Source organism: Orycteropus afer, unplaced genomic scaffold (genome assembly GCF_000298275.1).
Source record: "Orycteropus afer afer isolate SDZICR_OR568_19922 unplaced genomic scaffold, OryAfe1.0 scaffold00085, whole genome shotgun sequence".
Taxonomy (NCBI): domain Eukaryota; kingdom Metazoa; phylum Chordata; class Mammalia; order Tubulidentata; family Orycteropodidae; genus Orycteropus; species Orycteropus afer.
The window spans coordinates 3,996,361-4,021,841 of record NW_006921672.1 but is presented as its reverse complement, the minus strand read 5'-3'; the positions used below and the strand labels follow the sequence as shown (position 1 = coordinate 4,021,841).

General features: G+C 54.9%; 1 protein-coding gene across 1 annotated transcript; it reads right to left on the bottom strand.

Annotated features, from left to right (window-relative positions):
- Positions 1–4,332: 4,332 nt before the first annotated feature.
- COL1A1 (collagen type I alpha 1 chain) lies at positions 4,333–20,443 on the bottom strand. The gene is made up of 51 exons (XM_007941916.2): positions 20,347–20,443; positions 18,444–18,638; positions 18,291–18,325; positions 18,154–18,189; positions 17,961–18,062; positions 17,117–17,185; positions 16,832–16,876; positions 16,615–16,668; positions 16,350–16,403; positions 15,759–15,812; positions 15,585–15,638; positions 15,163–15,216; positions 15,030–15,074; positions 14,860–14,913; positions 14,696–14,740; positions 14,493–14,546; positions 14,138–14,236; positions 14,005–14,049; positions 13,804–13,902; positions 13,622–13,675; positions 13,334–13,441; positions 13,185–13,238; positions 12,797–12,895; positions 12,567–12,620; positions 12,380–12,478; positions 11,812–11,865; positions 11,612–11,665; positions 11,438–11,491; positions 11,267–11,320; positions 10,743–10,787; positions 10,549–10,647; positions 10,177–10,284; positions 9,612–9,719; positions 9,371–9,424; positions 9,166–9,219; positions 8,837–8,944; positions 8,695–8,748; positions 8,525–8,578; positions 8,215–8,376; positions 7,997–8,104; positions 7,732–7,839; positions 7,580–7,633; positions 7,369–7,476; positions 6,963–7,016; positions 6,746–6,853; positions 6,307–6,360; positions 5,835–5,942; positions 5,460–5,742; positions 5,138–5,328; positions 4,601–4,843; positions 4,333–4,479 (listed from the first exon to the last, which is right to left on the bottom strand). The coding sequence occupies exons 1-51, from the start codon at positions 20,438–20,440 to the stop codon at positions 4,333–4,335; spliced, it is 4,383 nt and encodes a 1,460-aa protein (XP_007940107.1). The 5' UTR covers positions 20,441–20,443.
- Between the last annotated feature and the right edge of the window lie 5,038 nt (positions 20,444–25,481).

Here is a 25,481-nt window from a genome sequence, read left to right as displayed (position 1 = left end):
CACAGAGCCCTCCTCCCGTCTTAACCTCACCCCTTCCTCAATCTTACCCAGCTTCATCTAAGCAAGTCTTGGAGGCATCTGGAAAGCCAAGGGTTAAGAAGCTGAGAAATGGAGGGAAATCCACAGTATTTCAATCCTAAAAAATCCTGTTAGGATGGCCTTAGGTCACGAAAGGGACCCAGGATTCTGGTAGAGTAGCAAAAATTAAAAATCCATATGAAGACTCCTCCTTTTCTAGAAGTTTCCACCTGGATTTAATTGCAAAATCAGCCACGGGAACATGATCCATCTCTTTAGAGAGAACACAAAGATGAGTCCCACAGAGCAGTGCTGGGAACGAGTAGCAGGGATGGTGCCACAGCCCAGGGGGCAGCGAGGGTCTGGGGGAGTGGGTTTGGGCAGCTATATTTAGGGCAGCTGTGATGTCAGCAGAAAGGAGGGTTTGAGCGGGGGAATGTGGTACAAAGGCCCCTTTGTCCCCCTCCTCTCCCGTCCTGAACACACACTCAAACCACATACCAGACCCCATCCCACGTGATGCTGACAGGGAGCTGCACAGCGGGGCAAAGCCATACAGGCCTGCCCCACCCAGCCTCGGCTGCCGTCAGCACAGCCCTGACATGGTGCTCACCTTGTGTGTCCACGTACGTGCACGCACATGCACATGCACACACATACACTTAGACACACACACACTCATACACTCTTGTGTAGATTTGTACATATGTGGCAAGAGAGAGACTCATCCCTTTGCACAGAGGTGTGCTGTTCAACGCAATAGTCACTAGCCACAATGTCACTATGAAAATTAAAAACTGAGTTTCTCAGGTTTACTAGTCGCATTTCCAATGCTCCATGGCCCCATGTGGCTAGTGACTACTCTCCTGGACAGCATAGATATAGACCTTTCATCCTTGCTGACAGCCTATCGGAAAGCACTGGCCTAGGGTCTTCTGCCCCGTTTGCCCTCAGCCTGGGCTTGTTTCGTTCTTCCTCTTACACTGCTCACACCTATGCACAAAGGCCCACACAGCTTACACTTTGCTCTTTCTCTTTAGTCTCACCAATATGTGCATTGCAGGACCTGGCCTTTTCCTCAGTGAACTCTGTTTGACCTGGTGAGAACAACACGGTGAAAACAACAATGCAAAAATGGCAACAGTCTCCAAGACTCAAGCTGAGATTGATTTTGTAGACATGAAGTCCTTTGGAAACTCAGAAGGAGGCAAGCTCAGCCAGGGTTGGGCAGGGGGTTGGGGGACAATGAACCATCTGAGCGTGGTCTGGAGGGTGGAGGGTTAGGCATGTAGAGATGAGGGATATCATTCCAGGGAGAGGAAGCAACATCAAGAAAGTCCTAGAAATGGGAAAACGGGGTGCATATACGGGTATGTTGGTTATCCTCTTTGGCTGGTAGAACAGGTCTAGGTGACAGAGGGGGGCAGGTTCAGGATGCTTCCAGATCCCATGTGGGAACAGATAGGGATGAGGCCAAGAGAGCCAAGAATCGCAGGCATCTTGAGGTCCTGGGTAGATGGAGATTACCTGAGCAATGTGTCAGGCATGACCAGTCAGTGGGCACCACTTAACTCTGGGTGATTTACATATGAGTAACCTTTCATCTGCATGTCATAATTTCTCATCCTCTCTAGACTAACTCCTTGTCTACGGTCCCGACTGGTGGAAGTGCTAATGATGAATTATTAAAGGCCATAATGAATAGCCATGAATCCTTCATGACAACCCTGGTAGTAGCATCTGCAGACCTGTCCATCTCACTGTAGACTCGAGGGAGGAATGGGAGTTTTCCTTCCTTTGAGGTCAGGCCTTAAGTGAAAGTGAAGGACAGCTGTCATTTTCTCCCTGCCTCGGTCTTTGGGGATCTGGTCCACTTCAAGTTTCAGGTTCTCAATGTTCTCTCCACTGTCCCCCCACTGCCCATACATTGCTGTCTCCATTCTGAGATTGGGGCACTGACCAGTCACCTTTCCTTTGGAGTCCTCAGATTCTCTGGTGAGCCGAGGGTAGGAGAAAAAGGAAGGGAAGGAGAAGGACAAGAGAGAGGAAGAAAGCTGTTTTTTTTTTTTTAAAGTAAAGGATGAGACATGGGCAGGAGTCAGGGGCTGGATGAAATGACCTCCCTGGACCACCTCTGGTGCTCTTCGGATTTGGAAAGCAAAGTTGGACTCGGTTTATGATCAGAGGGCTGGGGCATCTGTCCTTCCTGATCACACCCTGTAGGTGCCTTAACTGTAGCTCTCCCAGGACTCTCATGAAGCCCTCTCTGAGGGATTGGGCCGCCCCTTGCCTGCTGGGTACCCAGGAACATGAGTAGGGGACGTTTCTTCCTCCTGGTGTCCATGCAGCCACAGGCAGGCTCAGCAGCCTCCCTCATGCTGCAGGGTTGGTTGCTCTGTTGGCTGGAGCTCAGAGGTGAGGCAGAGGGAGGAGAAGCCATATGACCCTCTGTGTTGACCCAGAACACCAACCCGGGCCCAGGGAGGGGAGAGGATTTGCTGAGAGGCTCCCTGGCACTCCTGGTTAGACCCTCCTCCTTCACCCAGTAGACATCTCCCCACCCACAGCCCTCCAGGGTACACACAGCAGGGGACAGGGCGAGGACAGATGATGGCTCTGATGGGAGGCAGGTGGCAGGCATGAGGTCTGGGCAACCTGTAACCTGAAAGGAAGTGTGTGTGTGTGTGTGTGTACGCTGCTATCCATGTGTGGTTGTCTGGGCATTACAGAAAAAAGCAAGGGTCGCAAGAGAATCATAAAAAAAAAGGGAAGGAAAGGGGTTAAGGCATAAGAAAGGTAAGTGGTTGGTGGAGGGGCTAGAGAGGGAATTGGAGAAAAGGAGGATGAGGGGCTGGCTAAAGGCAAGAAAAAGAAGGCTAGCCCACCCCCCACAAAGCCCTTCCCCGGGCCTCCCCACCCCCAACTCCAAGGAAGGAAATTAGGAGGCCACTGCAGGTATGTTTGGGTCATTTCCACATGCTTTATTCCAGCAATCAAAATAATTAAAAACATCTCAAATTATTATACACATACAAAATAGGTACAGAGTCTCTTGCTTCCTCCCACCCCTAGGGGGAAAAACTGCTTTGTGCTTTGGAAAGTCGTGCTCTGAAACCCAGCGAGAGGGAAAGAGGACACAGAACAGAGAGAGAGAGCGAGGCGGCGAGGATGGGACGAAGCTGCAGGTCAGAAGCCGAGAAGAGGGAAGGACAGAGGACGGGGCGAGGACAGGCTGAAGAGAGGGTGGACAGGAGCGGGCGCTGGCTCTGCGGCACTCTCTCCCCCATGTTAAATAGCACCTTTAGAAAATTCACATGAGTCCCCATCCACAAAAAACAAAGAATAAGAAAAGACTTTGAACAAAAAGGAACATTTGCTGGCCTGGGGGGGCATCTCAACTTCTTTAGCACCAGTGATTCCCTCCCCACCCGCCCCTCACATAGATGTAGCACCTTTGATAGAAAACGGGGAGCCCCTTCCGTCCTTGCCCCCACGCAGTTGCCCCGGTTGACACAATAAAGACAAGAACGAGGTAGTCTTTCAGCAACACAGTTACACAAGGAACAGAACAATCACTGACCCAGCCCTGCTGCAGGGGACCGACAAGCTCGGCCCCAATCCGATGTTTCTGCCCGTGGCGCCTGATTCGCCTCCAAACCCAGTGAGAGGCCAGGGGCTCCCTAGGCATGCCCCCCTCAAAAACAAAGAGGGGTGTGTTTCAAGGGCCAGATGGCAAAGCTTCTTTGGCAGTCTGAGAATTCCAGGTCCCCCAGGGTTGGGGGTGCTGCATGAGAGGGAGTGGACTGGGGGTGTGGGAGCTGCTTAGATGTTTCGGCATTGTCTTTGGTTGCTGGGCAGACAATGCATGATTTCCTGTGTCTTTTGGGGGACTTAGATTTGGGGAGCAGTGGAGGGGAGGCCTCAAGGGGGGACGGAGAGAGGAGCAGAGAGGGCAGAGTTAGGGTATCGTAAGCCCAAGGGGCAGAAAAGGACTTACCCCCTCATGGGTCTTCAAGCAAGTGGACCAAGCTTCCTTTTTTAAAAAGTTATTTATTTATTCTTTTTTTTCTTTTTTGGTAAGGTGGAATGCGCTTTTTGTTTTTGGTCATGTTCAGTTGGTCAAAGATAAAAACTAAGTTTGAGAGATGAATGCAAAGGAAAAAAAATATTTTCCAAAGTCCATGTGAAATTGTCTCCCTTTTTTTTTTTTTTTTTTTTGGCTGTTTGGGGGGTTCAGTTTGGGTCGTTTGTCTGTTTCCAGGGTCAAAAGGCAGTGGGCTGGGTGGGAGGGAGCCAGGTTGGGGTGGAGGGAGTTTACAGGAAGCAGGCAGGGCCAACATCCATGCCGAATTCCTGGTCTGGGGCGCCAACGTCCAAGGGAGCCACATCGATGATGGGCAGGCGGGAGGTCTTGGTGGTTTTGTACTCGATAATCGTCTTGCCCCAGGTTCCGGTGTGACTCTGGGATGAAGGGGAGACCATGGGAGAAGGATGTTAACGAATGCTAGTGACAAGGTGAGGGGAGTTTGGGACTGTCCAAAACCCTAAAGCCCAGAGAGGCTGGGTCCTGTCAGGGACTCACCGTGCAACCATCCAGGGTGACGCTGTAGGTGAAGCGGCTGTTGCCTTCGGCCCGGATCTCGATCTCGTTGGAGCCCTGAAGGAGCAGGGCCTTCTTCAGGTTGCCAGTCTGCTTGTCCATATAGGCTATGCTGTTCTTGCAGTGGTAGGTGATGTTCTGGGAGGCCTCGGTGGACATCAGGCGCAGGAAGGTCAGCTGGATGGCCACATCGGCGGGGTCGGAGCCCTCGCCGCCATATTCGAACTGCAAATGGGAAGGTGGAGAGCAGGGAATGCGTGACCGTGGTGCAGGAGCCTCTCTAGTCCTGCCCCCTCTCCCAGAGTCCTCAAGGAGCATCCCAAGTAACTCTCATGTCAACAGGGAGCAATAGTTGTCCATGGACACCTGGCGTCTGAGCCAGTATCAAGAGCCCAGGACACGTACTGCCCAGGCAGTCGTGTGTGTCACAATTAGCAGAATTCTAACCCATCCCAGGACGTTCGCTTATGCCCCCTCTGAGCACTGAGCTAACCCATCTCAGGAGAGTGGCTCACACACCTGGAATCCGTCGGTCATGCTCTCGCCGTACCAGACATGCCTCTTTTCCTTGGGGTTCTTGCTGATGTACCAGTTCTTCTGGGCCACCTTGGGCTGAGTGGGGTACATGCAGGTCTCACCCGTCTCCATGTTGCAGAAGACCTTGATGGCATCCAGGTTGCAGCCTTGGTTGGGGTCAATCCAGTACTCTCCTGCAGTGGGGCAGGTAGAGATGGAATCAGGGGAAGTGGGGCACATAGGAAACTGGGGACAGTGGCATGTAGCCCCCTGAGCTCAGCCCTGATGGCAGGAGGGAGGAAGGGGACAGAGAGCACGCCCTCACCGCTCTTCCAGTCAGAGTGACACATCTTGAGGTCGCGGCAGGTGCGGGCAGGGTTCTTGCGGCTGCCTTCAGGGCTCCGGATGTTCTCGATCTGCTGGCTCAGGCTCTTGAGGGTGGTGTCCACCTCGAGGTCACGGTCCCGGACCACATTGGCATCATCAGCCCGGTAGTATCGGCCGCCATCGTGAGACTTCTCTTGAGGTGGCTGGGGCAGGAAGCTGAAGTCGAAACCACCGCTGGGGGGACCAGGAGGACCAGGGGGCCCAGGAGGGCCAGGGGGACCCTGCACAGAGGAGGAGAAGAGTGTGGATTACTGAGGTCCAAGCACTTTCAGACTGGAGGGACATGAGGCAAACAGAGTCAGGGGCTACGTACAACAGGGCCAGCATCACCAGTGCGACCACGAGGACCAGGGGGACCAATGGGGCCTGGGAGACCATTGAGTCCATCTTTCCCAGGAGCACCAGCAGAGCCAGGGGGACCCTGTGGGGAAGCAAGAGAAGGAGACAGTTAGAGAAAGCCTTCCAGAAGGCACAACATAGACCCTTTTCTTGTGAAGCAACCCACTCCGCTCTGCCTGGCCCTGGCTCCTGGCCTGATAGAGCATGTCTCTCCCCATGAGGTATGTCACCACTCATTCCCACTGCTGGGCCAGGGAACGTTTTGTGGGAGGAAGGAATGGGGTGGCGGGATACTGAGGGCTGGATGAGATTGCTTGTCCAGGGCTCTTCTTCCCTTCCCCAACTCCTACCTCAGAGAGGTGAGGGACACCTGTGTTTCAGAGAAGGGGCCCCTAGGTAAGCCTGGGCTTCAGCGCCAGGAAGAAAAGAAGGAAGACATGACTTACACGGGGACCAGCAGGACCAGAAGCTCCAGAGGGACCTTGTTCACCAGGAGAGCCCTGAAGGATTGATACAAAAGCAGGTCAGGCCCTGAGTGGGTCAGCAACCAGGGGGTTGGGCTGGGGAGATGAGAGGCAGCAATGGTAACCTGGCCTTTCCCCTCTGACCTTGTGATTCTGGAAATCTAGCCCCAGGATGTCCACAGATTGAGTGCCCTCCTACAAGCTCTCTCTGTGCACTCCTCACCCTCCCAGAAGTTACTTAGAAATGCCCACAAATCTTCAGACCCCCAGTCCCAGTGAGGGAGGAGTCAAAATGACTACCCAGAGGAAGAAATCGAGACAGTATCCCCTCCACCCAGCATCACATAGCACAGCATGGGGGAGGGGACAAGAGAAGATTCAGTGGCAGCTGGAGGCTGGGAGAGCCAGCTAGCATACTCACAGGAGGACCAGGGGGACCCTGGAGACCGGAGAAGCCACGGTGACCCTTTATGCCTCTGTCTCCCTGTTCGCCTGTCTCACCCTTGTCACCACGGGGGCCTTGGGGTCCCTAGAAAAGATTAGATAGGCTGTCAGGTGGAAGGTCCATTAGCACTGAGTGAGGCACTGTCCACGTTGGGAAGAGTTTAAGGGCATGGCGGCCAGAGCAGGGCACTTACAGTGGGGCCACGGGCACCAACAGGGCCGATGGGACCAGCAGGACCAGCAGGACCCTAGGAAGAGTGGAAAAAACATTAGGTCCTAGTCAGGGAGGCCAAGGCTGGGGCCACGTAGCTGGAGCCACAGGGTGGGCCACCGCCTCAGCAGACCCCTTTCCCCACATCCATCCCCACTGTGTCCATCTCTTTCCTGACCCCTAGAAACCACAGCCAGGCTTCATGTGAGCTGGGACAAGCACCTGGGGATAAACCCTATGCCTTGGAGAGAGGGAGTCCCGGGGCTGAGCTGTGGCTCAACCTTTCCAGGGAGGCCAAAAGCCCAACCTGGGTGAGATCAGCTGTCCATCCCCAGGCCTGGAGAGTCCCTCCCCTGACCAGGAGCGGGAATCTGGAACCGGTTACTTACAGTCTCACCACGATCACCGCTCTTGCCAGCAGGGCCGACGGGGCCGGGGGCACCAGGAGCGCCAGGAGCCCCAGGAGGTCCGGCAGGGCCAGTCTCACCACGGTCACCCTGAGAGGGGGAGGATGAGGTCCGGGTCAGCCTCAGCTGAGGGGGCCAGGGTGGCCAGGGGAGGGGCAGGCAGGGCTATGGGTCTGGACCATAGCTGTCTCACCTTGGGGCCAGGAGAACCATCTCGTCCAGGGGAGCCTTCAGCACCAGGAGAGCCCTGCAGAGAAGGGGGAGATGGGAGAGTTGGCCCAGGGGAGGAAGGCTCAGGCAAAGGCTGGAATGGCCACATGAAGGCCACGAGCTGAGGCTGCTCACCTCGCGTCCAGATTCACCAGGGGGTCCAGCCAATCCAGGGGGGCCCATGGGACCAGGGGGACCACGTTCGCCATTTGGACCAGAAGGACCTTGTTTGCCAGGTTCACCCTAAGGAAGAAGAGAAGACAGTCAGGCCAGAGGGAGGGCTCTGGAACTCCCGAGGTGATCTCTACCAAATCCTTCCTCATGGCTCCTCCACTCCCAGCCTACGCACTCTAAGTCCTGTGACGGTTCTCACAGTCCCCCAAGGTCAGGGGGTACTCACAGAGGGGCCAGGAAGACCAGGGAAGCCTCTTTCTCCTCTCTGACCGGGCAGGCCAACCACACCACGCTGTCCTCCGATACCCTGAGGTCCGGGAGTACCGGGGGCACCCTGTGGGAGGCAAACAAGGAGTGAGACACACACAGTGACTTGCTCCCCAGCTCTGGGGCGAGGCATTCTGGGATATTTCCAGAGCTGCTAAGATCTGAGTTCTCACTTACTGCAGGTCCATCAGCACCAGGGGATCCTTTCTCGCCAGAGGGCCCAGGGGGACCAGGGGGACCAATTTCACCAGGACGTCCAGCAGGGCCAGTCTCACCACGGGGACCTTTGCCGCCTTCTTTGCCAGCAGGGCCAGGAGGACCAGGGGGTCCAGCATTTCCCTGAAGGGGAGAAGGGGGCGGTCAGACTCAATGGGTTCTGAAGCACCATTGTCACTCAGCAGGTTTGGTGGGGCTGGGGAAGGACCACCCTACTGACAGTCCATTACCCCATCACCTAGAGCAGTGAATCTCCACTCCAGATACTTACAGAGGGGCCAGGGGGACCAACTCGGCCAGCAGCACCAGGGAAACCAGTAGCACCCTAGCAGAACAGAACAAAGGAGGAGTCAGAAGGAGAAAGGCAAACTTACTGGCCCTGACACCCCACCTCCCAGTGCTGTCTGGGAAGAGGTTGAGTAGAGAAACAGGGATACTCACAGGAGGACCAGGGCTGCCACGGGCACCTTTGGGTCCAGGAGCACCAACATTACCCTGCAGGAGAACACAAAGATGTCAAGGCTGGGCCAGTCCTGTGTTGAGGCCTGCCAGCAGCTCAGGGCATAGGAAGTGGGATACTCACAATGGGGCCGGGGGCTCCAGTGGGTCCAGCAGGGCCAGGGGGACCAGCATCGCCTTTAGCACCAGCATCACCAGGTTCGCCTTTAGCACCAGGTTGGCCATCAGCACCCTGCGGGAGGAGAGAGTGTGGTCAGTGGACGGAGAGGGACATGGGGACATGAAAGGTTTGGTGGGGCTGGGGAAGGAGAAGCAACTAGAGACAGGGAGATACTCGAATCAGAAACAACCCCTCTCCCCTGACTCAGGCCAAAGCTTCTGTCCTCCTCTCAGTCACTCGAGGTCTCAGGTCCCTGTGGGTGATGAGAAATGAAGGGGGGTTTTGGTACTCACAGGGGGGCCAGCGAAGCCAGCAGGGCCGGGGGGACCAGGCTCACCACGGTCTCCCTGGAAGAGAAGGAGGCAGATTGGAGAAATGCTCTGACGATGGGGAAGGTGAGGTGAGGGCAGAGGAGGGACAGAAAGAGGGCCGGGGTACAGTGTGAAGGGAAAGAAGAGCCTGAGTATGGGGCCCTCAACCAGGGTCTTCGGTACTTACAGGGGCACCACGGGCTCCAGTGGGACCAGCAGGGCCGTTGGGACCAGATTCACCCTGAGAAGGAGGACAAGAGGCTCAGGGTCAGGTGACCCACCCTGAATATTCCTGGAGATGACCCCAAGAGAATCTCTCCCTCCTCCTGGCCTCTCCAGTTTCCTAGCCACCAGCTCAGGGCAACAGGAGTGGCCTTCCCCTCAGAACCATGCCAAGGTTTGCTGGAAAAGCTGTGTTAGGAGCTCACCTTGTCACCAGGGGCACCAGCAGGGCCAGGGGGACCAATGGGGCCAGTCAGACCACGGGGGCCATCTTTTCCAGGAGAACCATCAGCACCTTTGGGACCAGCATCACCCTAAAGACATAGGAAAAAAACTCTGAGACGTCCAGTGTGGGGCCAGGAGGCTATCTATAGTGTCCTGCTCATGTCTGAGACCTCCTGAGGCCCTTGCCAGCTCTGACCTGTTCTAACGTGAGGACTCAATATCTTTCTGGGGATTGAGGTGGAACCGGGTTAAAAATTCCTGACTGATGTGGGGAATGGATAAGACAGCCTCCATGAAGGAGCTGGCCCCTCCTTTCATCACCATGGTTAACTCAGGGTGAGAGATGCTCTGACAGTAGAGAAGGTCGGGTGGGGCACAGGAGGTGAGCTCAAGGACAGGATTCATCAGCAAAGAGACCAGAGGGGAAGGAAGGAAACTTAAGTGGAAGAGGAAAGATGCCAGAGGGAAGGAGAAAGGCTGAGAGGCCCAAGGCAGGCAGAGAGATGGGAGCCATGCAGGGCTCAGGGGAGAAGGGACTGAACTTACTCTGTCACCCTTGGGGCCTGGAAGGCCAGCTGCACCACGTTCACCAGGCATTCCCTGAAGGCCAGGGGCACCTTGGCTACCGGGGGCTCCAGGAGCACCAGCATCACCCTACGTTAACAATCAAGAAGACTGAAGTGAGGTCTGGGGTCCTTCGATTGGGTCACAGCCCCAAGCCCCTTTTGATGTCTCCCAGGCTTGGTTCTGAGGCCAAAGACAGGTTCCAGGTAAGAGGGAAGACTCATGGCCCAGACCTTGTTACTGCATGTAGGCTTTGACCCAGTTCTGTCCCTCCCCCATATGATGGCTTTGGTCACAGCCGGTCATCCTTGTTCCCTGGGCTGCCGATGAAGCCCCTCCTTATGACACTCTTACCTTAGCACCATCATTGCCAGGAGCACCGTTGGACCCGCGGGGACCTGCAGGACCAGGGGGACCCTGCACACCACGCTCACCGGGGAAACCTCTCTCGCCCTGGAAGGGAAGGGCAGGGCACATGATGGCTGCTCCAGACACAAGGTCAAGCACAGGACATCTTGGTGGGGAGCAGAGAGGCAGGCTCTACTTACTCTTGCTCCAGAGGGGCCAGGGGCACCAATGTCTCCAGGAATACCCTGAGGGTGAGAGGAACAGATGTGAGCAAAGCCTGTTGGGATCCCCACTAGAAAGAACTCCTGTCCCCCCTACTTGGTGCTGGCCCTTGGGGTCCATTAGGGATGAGCCCCTTCTCAGCACTGAGTCCCTCTACTTTTCCTTGGGATGTATCAAAGATACTCTCCCTCCCTGCAAACTTTGGGCCAAGAGTTATAATCATAAGGTTTGAGAAGTCACAGAGAGAATTCTAGAAGCTCTAAAAAGAAGTCACCAAAAAATAAATAAGAAGTCATTTATTACTAGCAGCCCCTAAGCTCCTTCTAGACTGTATCATGCAGAGTTAGAGTTTTCTGCTTCCCTCTGTACAATTCTCTTCATGACAGAAGCCCTTCCTGGTGTCTAACCTCCCTCTCAAGCTTATGATCATCTGCTTAGCTAGGAGGACAGTCTCCCTCTGTATCTTCTGCATTCTCACCCCCTGGCCAGCTGCTACTCTTACCTGTTCACCGGGTTTGCCTGATTCACCGGGAGGACCAGCAGGGCCAGGGAGACCCTGTATATGGGAGACAGAAGAGGGAAAAGAGAGAGAGAGAGGATTTAGAGTCTGGAAGAGAACAAAGGAGACGTTCCTGGCATCTCCCCCCTCACCCTGACAGCCATGATACCTCACCTGGAATCCAGGGGAGCCAGCAGGACCTTGTTCACCCCTCTCACCAGCAGGACCCTATTATAGGAGAGCAGACTGAGGTCAATGGAAGGCTGAAGAGATGAGGGGTAGGGCGTGTCTCCCCTGCCCTGTCCCACAGTGCCCCTTCCTCCAGGATACCCAGTCAAGGGCACTTACAGCAGGGCCGGTAGCTCCTGGAGCTCCAGCTTCTCCATCTTTACCAGGAGCACCCTGTGGGGAGACAGTAAAGAAGAACTCAGGGAGGTGAGGCCGCACTGGCTGGAGGAAGAGGGGTGCAGGTGGGTGCTCAGGAGCAAAGCAGACCCCCCTTGTGTAGAGCGAGCAGAAGGGGCTACAGACCAGAAGGAGATACTTACAACAGCGCCAGGGGGTCCGGGAACACCACGCTCTCCAGCTTTGCCGGGCTCTCCCTGGGGAGATGGGGCGAGGGTTGAGTGGGCTGAAGTGGGAACCAAGGCCTCTCAGATCCCTCTGGTTTACTTTGAGTAGAATTTTTTAAGGGACTTTCCTATCAAAAGGCTTTGCTAGCTCTATTGACAAGTTTTGGGCACTGGGGAAATGCCTTTGCTGGCTTCTTAGGGAGAACTTTTAACTTCTCCCCCAAACCAAATGCCCTTTTGGGCCCCTTGTCCCTCTCCCCTCTCCCCTTCCTCCTCCTTCATGTCTGCAGTGACCTCAGTGAAGAGTGCCTCCATCCCCTTTGATACCACCAAGAACCCCACCATGATTCAGGGGTGACTATCCTAAAAGGCTCTTCCTATCTCCATATATGTGGGGGCACCAATGATACTAGGTCCAGGGAGAGAGCAGTAACAATAGAGCCAGCAGGGTCCCTCACTTTACAGATAGGGAAACTGAGGCCCAGAACCGGTGCTCTTGCCTCCCAGGCCATCCTCTGTCCCTGTCTCCTCGCCGAATACTTACAGCTGCACCTTTAGGTCCAGGGAATCCCATCACACCAGCCTGACCACGGGCACCAGGGGGGCCTGGGGGTCCGGGGCGACCATCTTGACCAGCGGGACCCTGAAGATGGTGACACAAAGGCAGTGGTGAGGCCAGAGAGTGGGCGGATGGGAGAGTGGAAACAGGTGCAGGGGGAGGTGATACTTACAGGGGGTCCAGTTTTGCCATCAGGACCAGGGCTGCCAGGGCTTCCAGTTAGACCCTAGGGGGAGGCAGAGAGGTATAAGTAGGGCAGGGCAAGGTCAAGGGATGGGGAAAAAGAGGGGAAAGAGAAGAGCATTCCTGAGGGCAGACTCTGTGGTCCCCCGCTCCCATCTTGGACCCCACATAAGGTGGGCAGAGTCCTGGCCAAGCTGAGCAGCGGGGCTGGGGCCTCACCTTGGCACCAGGCAGACCAGCTTCACCGGGACGACCAGCTTCACCAGGAGAACCTTTAGGACCGGCAGGGCCAGGAGAACCACGTTCACCAACAGGACCCTGGTTGTGAGGGAGGAGACATAGAAACCAATTGAGACCTCAAATCCAGGTGTTTCTACTATGGGCCACGCTTTTCTCCCCCAGGTAGGGGCTGCTTTAATGAGCTTTGGGAGGTAGGTTGGGGATGGAAAGGTCAAGGTGAGGCCAAGTATGAAGAGAGAGCCGACTTCGGCCCCAGCATGGAGCACTGATGATTGTGTGTATGTGTGTGTTCCTGGGGTGTGTGTGTGTGTGTGGGGGGAATGCCCAGGGAGTGGCTGGATTAGCCTCTCGGCCATGATGAAGTTACCTTGGGACCAGCAACACCATCTGAGCCAGGGAAACCACGGCTACCAGGTCCACCCTGCAAAGGAGAGACCAGTGAGCTCAGAGACACCAAGGCACCAGGCTGGCGATGGAGGTAGAGATGGCAGGAGGGGGCAAGCCAGCTGTACTTACACGCTCGCCAGGGGGCCCAGGCAGGCCAGTGGGTCCAGGTTCACCTCGGGCTCCTCGCTTTCCTTCTTCACCAGCAGGGCCAGGGGGGCCTTGAATACCAGCAGGGCCCTGGAGGAGGCAGACAGGAAGGTGGCCTGAGGTGAGGCCAGGTCTCCAGCACCAGAGACTCCTGGGAGTGGGGTGAGGACTCCCTCAGCAGATTAGGGGATCCCATTGCTCCCCGGACCTCCCTCAGGGACTTCCAGGGCAGGATGGGCTGAGCTGCAGGAAGGCTGGCAGGGTACTTACGGGCTCTCCTTTGGCACCAGCGTCACCTTTGTTGCCAGGAGCACCGGGTTCACCCTGCAGGGGGAGGAGAGGATGAGCTGAGAGCTGGATGCTCAGGTGGCCTGAATTGCCATGCTCCCCAGAAGAGGACCACACTGAAGCCAGTGCATGGGTTATGGCAGAAGCAAGTAGACAGTACTTACGCTGTTACCCTTGGGACCAGGAGCGCCACTGGGGCCCTGGGGTCCAGAGGGGCCTCGGGCACCAGGGAAGCCAGGAGCACCAGCAATACCAGGAGCACCCTGTGGGAGGCAGAACAGGTAGTTGAGGACCCAGGAGTGGAAGACACGGGGCAGGTGGGAGGAGGGCAGCTCGGCAGGACTGAGGCCGGGCAGGATACTTACATTGGCACCTTTAGCACCAGGCTGTCCGTCAGCACCAGGATTTCCCTGTGGCACAAAGAAAGGAGGATGAGTTATAGGCAAGGACTCTGAGGGTGGGGAGTGACACAGGGAACCATTGAGGGGGGACACTCACAGCAGGGCCAGCAGCACCAGCAGGGCCAGGGGGGCCGGGTTCACCACGCACACCCTGGGGACCTTCAGAGCCTCGGGGTCCCTGGGGACCAGCTTCACCCTGGATCGGAAGAAAGGATGTGTCAAGAGCAACCCTGGGGAGTCCAACCTCAATTCTGAATCAAGAGGGGAGGGAAGGGCCAAGCATGGGAGACCAAGGAGCAGGACTCCAATGGGATCAGAGAGGAGATTCCAGGATAAAGGTGTTGGGCAATGGGCTTCTTTCTCGCCACATTAGGTCCCTCTGATTTGGGGAGCTGGGAGACACCACCCTTCAGCTCGTGAGAGCTGTGTTGTGAGGGAGGGGGAGGTCTTACCTTAGCACCAACAGCACCAGGGAAGCCAGGAGGACCAGCGGGGCCAGTGGGACCCTGTGGGTGAAATGGAGACATTAGCAAGAAGGAAGGTGGCAGGTACACATCACACCCTGGAACCCAAGAGGTTCAGAACAACACGTCCCTCGTGCCCCTGTCAGCCCAGCTGATGATGAGACCCTTTCTCACTCCCAGGTCATACTCACAGGGGGTCCAGCAGCTCCAGTAGCACCATCATTGCCACGAGCACCCTACAGGAGAGACAAGAACCTCTGGTTACATCCACTGAGAAGTAGCCAGTGTCTGAAACTCCTGGGGACCTACTTCCAGGGCCCAGGTACCACCCCCACAAGGGGCCAAGAGTACTTACAGCAGGGCCAGGGGGTCCAGGGCGACCTCTCTCACCAGGCAGACCACGGGGGCCCTGATCACAAAAGCAAGAAAAGCCAAATGAGATGGGGGACACTTCCACTTCCTCCAAGTCTCCATCTTGCCCCAACACCTGTCCCCTTCCTCTCCTCTAGAGCTAGATGCACTCACCATCTGACCAGGAGCTCCATTTTCACCAGGACTACCAGGCTCACCCTATAAGAGCAGAAAATTGAGAGTGAGGAATTTGTTTCTGGTGGAACTGGGAGAATATGGAGGACCACAAACTCAGATAAGCTCTTACCTTAGGACCAGCAGGACCAGCATCTCCCTTGGCACCATCCAAACCACTGAAACCCTAAGACAAAGAAAGAGAACTAAGGTGAGACCCTGGGGAGGTGTGCCCCGTCTTGACACCCATGTAGACCTGAGAGGATGCCTCAGGCAGACAACTATTCCCCCCATCTTTGAGCTAGACTAAATCCCAACTGGTCTTACCCAACTATTTTAATGAGACTTCTTTCCCAGTGGACGGAAGTTCTTTTGTATAAACTCAACTAAAAAAACTCAACTCAAAAAAGTTCTTTTGTCTATCTATTGTATATTCCTGGGACTTCTGCAGCTGCCACCCACCCATGATTGCACTCCAGAATCCTTTGGGGAAAGGGGTTGGAATGGTGGGATGCTTGAGATTTTGGGAGTTTAGATGAATCAAAGAGGACTCACTCTGTGTCCCTTCATTCCAGGGAGGCCAGCTGTTCCGGGCAATCCCCGAGCACCCTGGGGAGAAATGAAAAGGAGAACAAAGGAAGGTCTGTTAGAAGACACTTCTGTGGACCCAGCTCGCCAATGAAGACAAATGCAGTGAAGCCCAGGGTTTGGCCACACCAGCCTACTCACCTGAGGCCCAGGAGGCCCACGTTCACCAGGACGACCAGGTTTTCCAGCTTCACCCTGAGAGGGAAAGAAAAGGCCATTAAGCCTATGACTTCCTGAGCTGGAAAAACACAGAAGTCTGAGTCTTTTTGGAATGGTTGAAGGTCAGGCTTAGGGGCCCAGAATCTTCTCCTCGAATCTAGAGCACAGTCTAAATCTACTGTGAAACCCTGGTTTGGTGAAATTGAGTCCCCTTGAAGGAATTTCTATTACACACATTTTAATCTCACCAGATGGAAAATAAACATGTGTCTGGAATGGTGAAGTCCCAGGAAGTTGTTTACCCTGAGGGAATTGGCTGGGAATTTTTTTTAAGGGGGCTGGGGACAAGGGAGGAACAGTTACTTTTGTTGGGAAGACGGGGAAAACTAGCCCTCGAAGGGTGAGTATTACTGTTCAAGGGCCCCAGGCAGTCCTGTGCATCAAGGAGAACTTGTCCTCCTTCCTCTGGGTCTCACCCTCACAGGTGGTGGTGGCACTGGGGTTGAGATTGGGGGGAGCTAGTCTATAGAAGTGATGGGAGTCAGATGGGATCTTCTCACTGAGGCTACTTACATCATCTCCATTCTTGCCAGGAGGGCCAGGGGGACCGCGGGGACCCATGGGACCCTAGAGGAGATAGGAGGAGAAATCAGAATCCTCAGGAAAAGAATGAAAGAAGGGGAAGGCTGGGACTGGAAAAAAGAGGTGAGGAAGACTCCAGGTGTGTGTGTGTGTGTGTGTGTGTGTGCGTGTGAGGGGGTGTCCTTCAATAGCAGAAGCCATGTGTTTGTAGAGGGGTATATATCTGTATAGCGAGTACAAGTTGGGGGGCACTTACTGAGGCTCCAGGCTCGCCGGGCTCACCAGGGGGACCTTGGAAGCCTTGGGGACCCTAGAGAACAACGACAGAGGAGTGGAGTTAGAAGGGTAGTCTCTGCCAACCTTTCCCCACCTCACCAAGAGACTTCTAAGCACCTTCCCTATTGTTCATCCCAATCCTTCCTCTCCAAGTACCAAAGCCCCAATTTTTGTAAACAGACATCTAGAATACTCACAGGTGCACCAGGTGGGCCAGGGAGACCACGAGGACCAGAGGGACCCTACAGAAGGAAAAGAAAGGAGGCCATGGTGACACCTCTAGGAAACACAACAGGGAGGCAGTCATGCTATTTCCCAATGATTCCTGCTGGGAGCACCCAGTTACCCGGTGTCTCCTCTGGACTGTGAGGTCCCGAGGGTAGTCTTTACCTCCCAAGATATATGTGCCCCCAACACCAGCGCATGCCCTCTGGATCCTCATCCACCCCCGTTCTGTTATCCCTGCCACCCTGGTGGCTCACCATGGGGCCAGGCACGGAAATTCCAGCTGACTTCTCATCGTAGCCATAAGACATTTGGGGAGCAAAGTTCTAGAAAAAACAAGAGAGAGAAAGAGAATGTGTACATGAGTGAGTTGAAAGGCAGAAGATGTCACCAATAACTGAACAAGCTCACATCCTGTGTCTCCCAATGTGGGCACTAAGAAGGACACAATATCACTTGTGAGATATTCCTGGCAAAAACATATCACCTGAATCTAACTATTCACATAAGGGCACATCTGACAAACCCCAAAGGAGGGACAGTCTACAAAACAATGGGCCTGAACTCTTCAAAAAATGTCAGTGTTGTGAAAGACAAAGGAAGGCTGAAGAATGTTCCTGCCTGAATGGGAACTAAGAAAGATGACAATCCAATTCATTATCCTGGACTGGTTCCTGGACTAGGAAAAGAAATTGCTACAAAGGACACTATTGAGACAATGGTGAAATTGGAATATGGACTGTATAACAGATAATGGTGCTGTATCAGCGTTAAATCTCTTAAGTGTAAGCTATGATAATTAAGATGCAAATGAATGTCCCCGTGCTTAGGAAATATTACTGAAGTAGTTAGGAGCAAAGGGGCCTGATACCAGCAACCTAGTCTCAAATGGCTCAGAAAAGAAACATGGTAATAATATATACATGAGAGACTGATAAAGCAAACACAGCAAAATGTGGCTTGTATATGGGAATATGAGAGCTCTCTGAACTATTCTTGCAACTTTTCTATACACTTGAAATTATTTCAAAATATAAAGAAATTATGTCATCAGCAAGGGGAGAAATATTTCATGGGTGGGTGTCTCCACTGTCCACTTACTCCTCCAAGCCCAGGGGGTCCAGGAGGTCCAGGGGGTCCAGGGGGTCCGGGAAGTCCAGGCTGTCCAGGGATGCCATCTCGGCCAGGGGAGCCTACAGGTCCCTGCAAGCAGAGAGGGCGGAGCCAGAGTGAGAGCCCGCCGGGAGCCACGCCCATCTCCAGCCCACAACAGCCAAGAGCCTGCAACGCTTACCCTAGGGCCCCGGGGGCCAGTGTCTCCTTTGGGTCCCTAGAGCGTTGGGGGAGAAGAAACAAAAGAAGCCGCGTTAGAGAAGGAACACAGCAATGAGGAGCCACGGGCGAGATGGCAAGTCGAGGGCAAAGGATTACCTCGACTCCTGTGGTTTCTTGGTTGATGGGTGACCCTAAGGGGAGAAAGAGGCGGGTTAGAGGCAGGCTTAGCCACTAGTGCTCCCGGGGGCAGAAGCCACCAGGGAGCGAGGGCAAGGCCCCCTTCCACTAGTCCCAGGGCCCAAGCTGTACCCTCGCCTGTGGGGCAGACAGGGCAGCATTCGCCGAACGGGACAATGGCCCCTGGGCAGTCCTTGATTTCTTGGCAGATCACATCATCGCACAACACGTTGCCGTTGTCGCAGACACAGATCCGGCAGGGCTCGGGTTTCCACACGTCTCGTTCATAGTACCTGAGGCCGTTCTGTATGCAGGCGACTGATGGGACTGGTGCAGGCGAGAAGGCAGGACTGTCAGCGGCGCCCAAGCCCCCCACTTCGGGGCCTCCAGAGGTCCCAATCCAACCCTTCCTGCCCCTCCACTCTGCCCAAGAGACACACTTAGATTTTCCACTTCCCGCCGCCTCCTCTTGATTTTTTTTTTTTTTTTTCCCTTTTCCCAAATCCTTAAAAGCTCATCTGCTCCTTATCAACACAAATGACAGAGCCAAGGCGCCAGGCCAGGGCGGCTATAACTCTTACCAGTTCTTAGGAATTTAAACAAACTTAGGCCTTCCAATTCCAACCTCAGCTCATTGGCGCTGAAGCCAAGGGAAATAAAAAGTCACTGGGGATGGGGGTGGAGAACGGAGGGGCCCCACAGAGAAGGCAGGCTAGTGGGGCGTGGTTTGGGTGGAGACAGAAAGGGGGTGGGTGGGAGCTGAGATAAGAGGCCTGCCCCCCCATCCCTGGGCAGGTGGGATGGCGTGGGCGGGGTTAGAAGGATGGGCGAGGCTGACTGAAGTGGCATCCGTCCCGAGACATGAAGATGTACTCCAAGTAGGATATACCCTGACCTCCAGACAGCTCAAAAGCCCGCTCTAGAGCCAACCTCGGTCTCCCAAAGCCAGCCAGTCCCTCTGAGTCACTCCTCCGCCAAAGAACCCAAAAGTCGGCCAATAGTTAACCAAGCCCACCGCGTGAGCATCTACCCAAATGGCCACGAGGTGGCGCGCAACGCTAAGCAATGGGGATGATAAGGTGCCAATTTCCTGGGACTAGCCAGTAATTTAATAAACCTGGTGATGCAGTGGTTAAGCGCTCGGTTGATAACCGAAAGGTGAGCAGAAAGGTCAGCAGTTCGAACCTACCAGCCGCTTAACGCGAGAAATATGAGGCAATCTGCTTCCATAAAGATTCACAGCCTTGGATAAACTCTGGGGCAGTTCTACTGTGTCCTATAATTTGGAGTGGAAATCCACTAGACCGCAATGGGTTTGGTTCTGGCTCTAGCCACTTCTTTTGGAGACGGGAGCTACGCCATCCCCTACTTTATTCTCTAGGTCAAGAAATGGAGTCCACGCCAGGCAATAGCCAGGGTCTTCCCACTCCAACCCCTCTGCCTGGAAGCTCAGGACACGAAGGCGCAGTGCTCAATACTAATCAGCAGGGGGTGCAAGAACCTGCCCTGCCAAGTCCACGCCAAAGTTTCTCCCGGTCCAACCCGCCCACTCTCCGCGCCCCCTCCCCCCGCGCCCCAGCACCCCCGCGGCCCCAGGAACACTGTCTAGCCTGCAGCGAGGGCAAACAATCTTTCCATATGAATCATCCTACAGCCTTCCAGATTGCTTTTACATCTTGGGCTCCAAATCGCAGTGCGGCGCCCCCACCCCATTTTCGACGTGCCTTCCGCCCACCCAGTGCCCAGATCCTCACTTTACGCGTTGCGCTGCGCGGTGTGCGCTCGGACGGCCTCCTGCGCTAACTCACGCCGCGCTTCATCCTCATCTCCTATTCCTAGGGGGCCATCAGCCCCACTCTGACCCCAAAGTAAACTCTCTTCTCTCCTGGGGAGCCGGGGACGGCTCCTTCCCGGTCTCCCTCCCACCCCTGAGTCTCCGGAGCATCCCGAGCCTCAGTTGAAGCCGCGAACTCCCGGAGCCTAGCGCAGGGTGCGATAGCAAGTAGCCCTGGACTCCCAAAAGTTTGGGACTTACTGTCTTTGTCTTGTTCCTCCTCCTCTTGGCCGTGAGTCAGGAGGGCGGTGGCCGCTAAGAGGAGCAGGAGCCGGAGGTCCACAAAGCTGAACATGTCTAGACCCTAGACATGTAGACTCTTTGTGGCTGGGGTGGGGGGTTAGCGTCCGCTCATGCGTGGCCTCACACTCCGCGTGCCTCCTGCTCCGACCCTGAGGAGAAGCTCCGGTCTGCGTCTGCTCCGACGCCCGGCCCCGGACCCTTTTTATACCCTCCCCATGGAGAGCAGGGAGGAACCCTGCCCCTCTGAGAGGGGGAGCCGGCTGCCCGCCCCCCAGCCAATCAGCAACGCCTGGCCCGGCCCCCAATTTGGGAGCTGGAAGAGAAAGGGGGGGAAGAGGGAAGAGAAGGGAAAGGAGTCCACCCCCACATCTCCCCCCTTCGCAGCTCTGCTTCCCCAGCCCCCCCAGCCCGGCCTGGGCCAGAGATGCTGCTGCCGGGGGTGCGACTGGGTCCTCAGCAAGCTGTGGGCTAAGGAGTGGGCTGGGGACCCCCTTGGGCTTTCTCCATGGAACCTCAATCTGGAGGAGAGGAGTTGAAGAGCTGGGTGGGGAGCCCCAAAGGTGGGAGCGTGGGATAATGGAGAGGGGTCCTGTTGGCCAGACCTCAGTCACCCTTCTGACACAGATGGGAAACATGCTTGGGAAGAGCTAGGGCTGGGTAGATGGAGAGGCCAGATGGAGACCTCCTCAAAACAGGACAAGGGATCTCAAAAGATGTCCCTATTTGGAGGTGTCTTTTGATGTCACAGGAAACTTGGGGCATAGATTAGAGAGTCCTTTATAGACACTATGAATCAGGTACTGGGGAGGGGGGTGGCTGGCAAGAGTTTTGTATTTTGGGGATGGCCATTCTGCCATGCCCTGGGTCCCCACATGGCTTCAGTGTCCTCCCTGAAGCCCTGGCATGATTGAGATGTGTGGGGAGGCTGAGACGCTGGGTGGGAAATTTGACAACGTAGTCCTTTCACAAGGAAGCTTCAGTATTGAGTGATGGGGCACGGATGGGGGTGTTGGGGCTTCTCCACTTGAGTTGAGGACTGCATTTGGGGGGTTGTGCTGTCCATTTATAAGGGTGCCTTAGAAAGAGATCTAGTGTTAGAGCTTTGTGGTCAGGGGCTGATTAGAGACCCTCCCAGTCAGCACAGTCAAACCAGAGAGAAATTGAGAGGACGAGTAATCAGAGGGGGTCCTTTGTGGAAGCTGCATAAAGCCACTTCTTTGGTTGTCCCTGGACTCAGGGCTGAGAACATGTGGGAGAACTTGGGAGTTTGGGGTGGAATTGCAGCGGAGGAGGATAAGTAACCTTTTTTAGGGGACAGTTCTCATTGTCCCACCTTTTTCCTGAAAATCCAGGCTGTTGCTCTCTGCCTCTGGAATCAGGAAGTAATCACTGTATCCCGAAAAGGATGCGGACCCCAAGACCAACAACGTGCTTTGGGAATGAGAGTGGATCTAAGAGGTGATATTTAGGGGAGATGCCTCCAGAAGCCAATGTCCTCCCTTCTCCCGTGTCCTAATCTCCCAGCGGTGCTCCAGCCTCACCCTCAGTCTATCCAGGCCCTTCATCCTGCCAAAATCTGTGGCCCCAGCAGAGGCAGTGGGGTCCCTCGGCAGTGCCCCATCAGCTCCTCTTCCTCCCACGTGACTCCCCCACCCCCAGGTCATTCCAGAGCTGCAAACGTGGAAGAGGGGAGTCCCGCCTCCCCTAAACCATCCAAGATTCCATTGCCTCCCCCCCCCACCGCCCCTCTCCACACCCTCCCCCAGCTGGTTTTGTGCAACGAAGGCAAAGGGAAAAAAAGAAAAAAACGACCCAGGGAACAGAAGGGGAGGGAGCCACGTCGGCCGTGGGCAGCCAGGATGAGTGGGGCGGGTGGGGCAGCGGAGGGAGACTGCAGGGGCTATAATTAAAGGGAAAATATAGAGTTTCCAAAGAGGCTGGGCTGGAGACAGTGATGGGGGGGATGGGCCTTCACAATTATCATGACCATGTGGCAGTAACTTGTAGCCCAGGATCTGCCCCCATCTAGTTCCAGTGATGGTAGAGCAGGACTGGGGGGCTGAGGTGCTGAGATGGCAGTTCCTGGACCCACCCGAAGTCTTACCCTCCACTGTGGGTCAGCTCCAAGGGGCTCCCCCTCCCCACCAGGGAACAAGGGTCCTGTCCCTCAGAGGGAACAGGCATTGGGGTGGCTGTCCAGTGAGGGTTTGGTGTAGAGGCTGGTGGGACCTTGCTTGCTGGGTGTGTTTGCTGGAAGGGCTCCTGCCTGCAGTCCCCTGTCCACATGTGTCCTATCTGGGGTTTTCCCGTACCCACTTTCAAGAAGATTAAGCCTTAGAGGTAAAGATTGGGGCTAACTATGCCATGAGCCTGGGCTTCTGAGAGGTGTTCAGGGGCTCCTAGGTTTGGGGGGTTCCATGTGTGTGATGTGTGACAGCCACCACCTCAATGTCTGGTTCCAGGCCTTGGTCCAGGTTCCGTGGGCAGATGGTTCCCAAGCACCCTTCACACGTGGCACAGAGCTGAGGGCTACAGCCTCTTCTGCCACTTTTTAACTTGAAATGCTTGGCGGGTGCCCAGCCCAAAGATGTGTCTTTAATTTCTGCAGCATGACAGTGAGAGGAAGAATGTGCTTGGGGTCTCCTCCCAGCCTGGCTGGGCCTCCTGGGCCAGGACTGAGGGCTGGAGACAGGAGGGGAGGGGGCGGGGGAACTGGGGCTTGAGAGGGGAGGAGACGCCACCTCATCTCTAGGAAGCTCTGAAGCTCTGGCTCCTTGTGGAATGTAAGACGACCTTGTCGGCACTTGGAGTGGGGGGAGCAAAGCCCAAACCTCCTCCCCCTCACACCCCTACACCCAAGAAATGGTAAAGTCATCAGCACTGAGGGAAAAAAAAAGTCTTCAAGAAGAAAAACAGAAAGAGGAAAGTGCTGAGCTCTGAGTTCTCGCCCTCTCCAAATTTCCCCCATGTGCCCCCAGAAGGAGGTGGCGGGCCTGTGTTCCCTATCTCCCCTGCTCCAAGCCCCTCAGGCCCCCAGTCTGGGCTCCATGATGTGGGACCAAGGAGAAGAGCACGTCCGACGAGGTGGCTTCAGGTGTTAGTACAGCTGGTGGGTGAGTGGGTAGGACATGCTTCTCCCACACGTCCAGGTCGGTTGGCCTGGCTCCCTTCATTCCTGTTGGGGTTCTGCTGCCTTCCCCTCTGCTCTAGCTCCCCAGAACGCTCCTTTCTTCCCACCTTTTACTTCTGGGTGATGCTAACGAAAGGAGAGCAGACTCCCCGGAGAGAGGTTGAGAAGAGAACAGAGAAGTGAGTCTAAGATGAAGACCACCAACATGAAGTTCTTGTCCCCATCATGGAGACCTGCATGGTGCCCTCTGGAGGGATCCTGGGGCAGAGTGTGGGGACAGACTCCAGGTGTGTGGGGCCCCCTCTCCTTCTCTTTCCTCAACATTGCTTTTCTGTGTCCAAGGGCTCCTCAGAATCTATGCCTCAGCCTCCCCCAAGTCCTTCAGTCTCTGAGATATTCCTCCCTCTCTCCAGTCTTCCTTTTCAGGATTGGGAGAAGATGATGAATTAACTTTTGTCCATGTTGAGTGTCAGGTACCTGTGAGCCACCTAACTAGAAATGGAAGGCCTCTGGTGTTTGGGTATGGAGTTGAGAAGAGAGACACATTGGATTCCCAGGACAATAGTAACTGAAGCTGTGGGCATTGAGAAAGCAGGGAACAAGGAGAGATGAGGGGCTAGGACTGCACCTTGAAGATCCTCAGCATTTAAGGGTTGAATAGAGGAGGAGGTAGTAGCCCTGGTGGCATAGTGGTTAAGTGCTTGGCTGCTAACCCAAAGGTCAGCAGTTAGAGCCTATCAGCCACTCCTTGGGAGAAAGATGAGGCAGTCTGCTTCCTTAAAGGCTACAGCCTTGAAAACCATATGAGGCAGTTCATGGGTCACTATGAGTGAAAACCTACTCAACAGCCATGGGTTTAGTTTTTGTTTGGAGTAAGAGGAGGTGATGTTCTTGGATAGTGCAAATGGTTAAGTGTTCATCTACTAACCAAACGTTGGTGGTTCAAATCCATCCAGAGGTGCCTCAGAATAAAATCTTCCAAAAGGCGCTTCCAAAAGTCCACAGCCTTGAAAACCCTGTGGAACACAATTCTGCTCCCCACACAGGGAGTCACCAGGAGTGGGAGTCTACTGAACAGTAACTGGGTGCGTGTTGTTGTTATTATTATTATTATTATTATTTTGGTAATGGAGGAGGATCCTGCACAGAGGCTGGAAAGAGTGGCCAGAGAAGTAGGAGGACAAGGAGGGGAGGAGTGGAGGTGTCATGAATGCTGGAAAGAGACTGCTCGAGAAGGAAGGAGAGTTACATCCGGTCGAGAGGACCTGTGTGATAAGGAGTAACATGTTCAGGGACCAGCAACGTGGTGGTGATTGGTGTCCCAAGCTTGAGCTGTATCGGCAGGGTGGCTACAAGGAAGGCAGAGTGGAGTGGGCTCCAGAGTGAGTGAGAGGCGAGGAAATGGGTCAGAGTGCAGACAACTCCTCAGAGGAGTTTTGTTGTCAAAACGAGATGGTACCTCCTCCTCCCTCCCCTCGTCCTCCTCTATTTTCTTTCCTTCCGCTATTTCCCCTCCACACTCCCTTCTCTCTTTACTTCCAGACTTCCCTTCTCTTTCTCTGCTGCAGGATTCCTCTTCTTTCTCCATCCTGCCCTTCTCTGGAGCCTCTTTTTCTGGATCTCTCTTCTGTCTTCTGTGCTTTTCCTCCTCCCTTTTCTTTTCTTCCAAGTGAACTGAGCCTTCAGATATCCTCAGCCAGGCCCTGAATCCACCTCATTCTTCTCTAGAGCTAGCCCTGAGTCCAGGTTCTTGGAGATAAGGCTTGGTTCCCAGTCCCGGCCGAATTCCCTGCCCCATTCTCTGGGAACCTCCAGTCTAGTCCAAGAGGAGGAACCAGCAGGAGAGAGACAGGCTGGAGTGTGGCCCATAGGTGACACTGTGATGCTAACACTGTTCCCCAGGCCTACACTAGCCACCTCCTCACATCTCAGAGGAGAATGATGCCTGAACGGGGAATGATGT